The 3,213-nt window shown below is 47.7% G+C and overlaps 1 protein-coding gene across 1 annotated transcript; it reads right to left on the reverse strand.

Annotated features, from left to right (window-relative positions):
• Positions 1-1,008: 1,008 nt before the first annotated feature.
• Positions 1,009-1,526, reverse strand: LOC142788244 (cold-inducible RNA-binding protein B-like). The gene has a single exon (XM_075884839.1). The coding sequence runs from the start codon at positions 1,438-1,440 to the stop codon at positions 1,009-1,011; it is 432 nt and encodes a 143-aa protein (XP_075740954.1). The 5' UTR covers positions 1,441-1,526.
• Between the last annotated feature and the right edge of the window lie 1,687 nt (positions 1,527-3,213).

The following is a 3,213-nucleotide window of genomic DNA, read 5'->3' on the forward strand; positions in this document are numbered from 1 at the left end:
ACGCCTTCTGCTGTTCGAAATGTCGCCAGCGTCTGCCTGATACAATGCACGTGGTCTGCATGAAACTTTACCACTCTGAGTGATGTAAACACCCACTAGCCGCATCTCTACTGGTGAGCACCGGGACGACGCTCACTCTGGCGGGAGGGTAGTGCCGTGCATAGCTGCGTCTGGCTGCGAGATAGCGATGACAACGAAAATCGCGGATTTTCTCGAGAGGCGCAGCGCAGGTGTGTGAAGAAGATGACAATCTTAGTGGCCTTCCTTTGTGAGCGTCTCTATGGGTTCCACTGTCCGTGTTCCTAAATAAACCCTCTGTATTTTACAACCCACGACATGATATAGCGGGTACCACGCTTCTCCGAAGAATGAGTAAAGAGGGAATAGTGAATGCCTCCGCACTACACAAAACATATATCATGACTTACGGCATGATGAGTACTCTGCAAGTGTGCTTGTATAATTCATTCAAGAAGTGCTTAACAAAGGCTCTGAAAGGCCGCTCTTCCAGCTTTCTCCGTGACTGAACTGCGCCTTTCGCGCAGGGCTGGAGATTTTTTCTGTGTTAAGTAAATGAAATTCAGCAGATGTCACGTGCTTCGCAAATCAATGTTATGCGAAGCATGCAGGGGGAAGGGGACTGTGTTGTTGAGTGAAACGTTACGAAATGACGCTAACAATATTGCCACGGCCATTGAAAGAGATTGAGCTCTATACCCGAGTGGGTATGTGCTACTGGGAGAAAGAATAGAGGACAAAAAATAGAAGTCCATGAGGTGATGTTTATTGTAAATGACTCGGCTTGACGTCTAGTGCTTTACCGAGGACAAAGGACATATCGTCTTGTATTTATCGAGACCTTTTCTCGTGGAGGTGCCGTTTATCCCGGTGCTCGTGCCGCAAATCCCGATGCTGGTGCCACGAATGTGGTCCCATAGGCCGACTGCCAGAACGCAGCCGTCGGCAGAGCCGGTGCGTAGGTTGGTGGCGTGGCGTATGGGTTGAGCTTCACTGCCGTTGACACGTGGTCGTAGCCGTATGCTGGGGCACCAGGTGTGGCTTCAGCGGCATAGATTCTTGAGGACTAAACGCGACCATCAACTCTGCGGCACGGCGAATCATTCTCCCTTCGAGGCCAGCCTGCTTGTACGATCCTGTCATGGCCGCGTCGCCGCCACCACGGAAGAATCGCGGTAGGAAGGGTCCGACCGCGCCACCGTTGACTGCGACACCGCACGCCCACCTCGACTTTTGTCGAGCTCGCTCGACCCGAAGCAGCACGCCATTGACGATAGCACCGTTCATCTCGCGCAACGCTTCGTCTACGTACGACATGTTTTCGAACTCGACGAACGCGAAGCCCGGGGATCTTGGCGCCATCCGCACTTCCTTGTGCTGTCCGTACTTGCCGAACTCGCGCTCCAGGTCGTCGTGGGTCATGGTGCCGTCGAGGCCTGCCACGAAGGTGCGTCCCAACAGTGAGCTGCCGCCTGGCGTGGTGGAGATGTTCGGGGTGACGACGGATAACGCTCTTCAACGCTTTTCGCCCACGCCACGATGCTCTTCAGCGCCACGACGTACGGCTTCTTTTTCTTCTTCTTCTTCTTCTCTGATAGTTCATACAAGATACAGAGGATTGGCTGAGTAGGAGGTGAATTTTCGCAGTATTTTTCTAAGTGTACAACTAATGAAAGCTAGAGCTAACTAATATGGCGAACTTACATACAAAATATTATTGAGGATAAGTTTTAAGCATTGTGAAGCTGGCTAGAATTTTTTAGGCTGATTGATAAATTCCGCAATAGTGAAGAACACATGCATTTTACATATGGCAGCGGCGGCCGCGAGCGCACCGACATCAGAGAGAAGAGGATGATGATGGTCGCGGGTGCGCTCGTGGCACACGGCAGTCGCTGGTAGCGGGCAATTGAAATGGTTAACTGGTTGGATTAACACGTGATTTTAAGCCCATGCACACTTGGATTCAGGCGTGGCTGCTCCATTTGGTTGGCCCATGTTGATTTAAAAAGCAGGATACAACTAGCTTGTTCTAGAAACATGTTGCCGCCTTAGTAACTGTAGTTATTTCTAAAGCTTATGACAGTGTAGAACACGATAAAGTAGTAAATTCGCTAACGCACGTGGGTTTACCAAATTACTTCGTTGCATGAAATTACTTCTTTTTAAAAGATAGAGAGTTTAATCGCTTTCAATCTGGCGTGCCTTCTTCGAAGTATAAACAAACTAGAGGTCTCCCCCAAGGTTCGGTCTTGTCACCATTAATATTGATTGTTTTATTCAGACCTATTCCAGCACGATATTCGGTATTGTCACCATTATTATTTCTTGTTTTTTTCTGCACAATTGCAGTACAACATGACGTACATATATACCCACATGTATACGATGAGGACCTCACAATTTTTGCTACAGCTGTAGTTATACATGCACTATATTAGGTGCTACAATTTTATATGAGTGCTCTGAACCCGTGGTTGGGCGACATTAATATTTGAATAAACATCAAGAAAAGTACAATCGTAATTTTTCCGCTAATTATTCTAGTGCAGATTTTTGTACTTTACAGACAGGACGTTATTCCGCAGATGAAATTGATTAGGTAGTTAGAAGTTATTTATACCGAAAATCTAAATCGAAGTCAGCATGTAGCAAATATCGTAGCTAAAGGAATACGGGTGGTTGGGATGCTTCATAGACACAGCAGTAAACGATGTTGTTTACGTCGCGATGTGCTTGTCACAATATATTGTATGTACACTCTAAGCCAAAACGGAGCAACAGGGGTATGTGGGTTGCTCCTTCCAGGGAGCAATTGCATTGCCACTCCCATTACTCTCCTAAAAGGAGTAACTGCAGAGGGAGGAACCGTTGCTCTCCTTTCAGTTCCTCCTTCGGGGGATGAACAGATACTCCCTCCAGTTCCTCCCTGCATACCAACAGTTACTCCCACCAGTTGCTCCCTGCCGACCAACCATTACTCCCACCAGTTGCTCTTCTAAGAGCAACAGTTACTCTTTACCGTTCCTCCCACGTGTTCGCAGTTACTCTCTGAAAACCAACTGCACATGCTTCCAGTTACTCCTTAGGGAAATGAGTATTTATCTCGAGTATGCTTGTCACACGCTTAACACATGGCGAGAGCTCCTTGGAAGAGCACTGCTTGGGTGCTTCTAACACAAAAAGTGGACAATA

The sequence above is a fragment of the Rhipicephalus microplus genome, unplaced genomic scaffold (assembly GCF_043290135.1).
Source record: "Rhipicephalus microplus isolate Deutch F79 unplaced genomic scaffold, USDA_Rmic scaffold_49, whole genome shotgun sequence".
Lineage (NCBI taxonomy): Eukaryota > Metazoa > Arthropoda > Arachnida > Ixodida > Ixodidae > Rhipicephalus > Rhipicephalus microplus.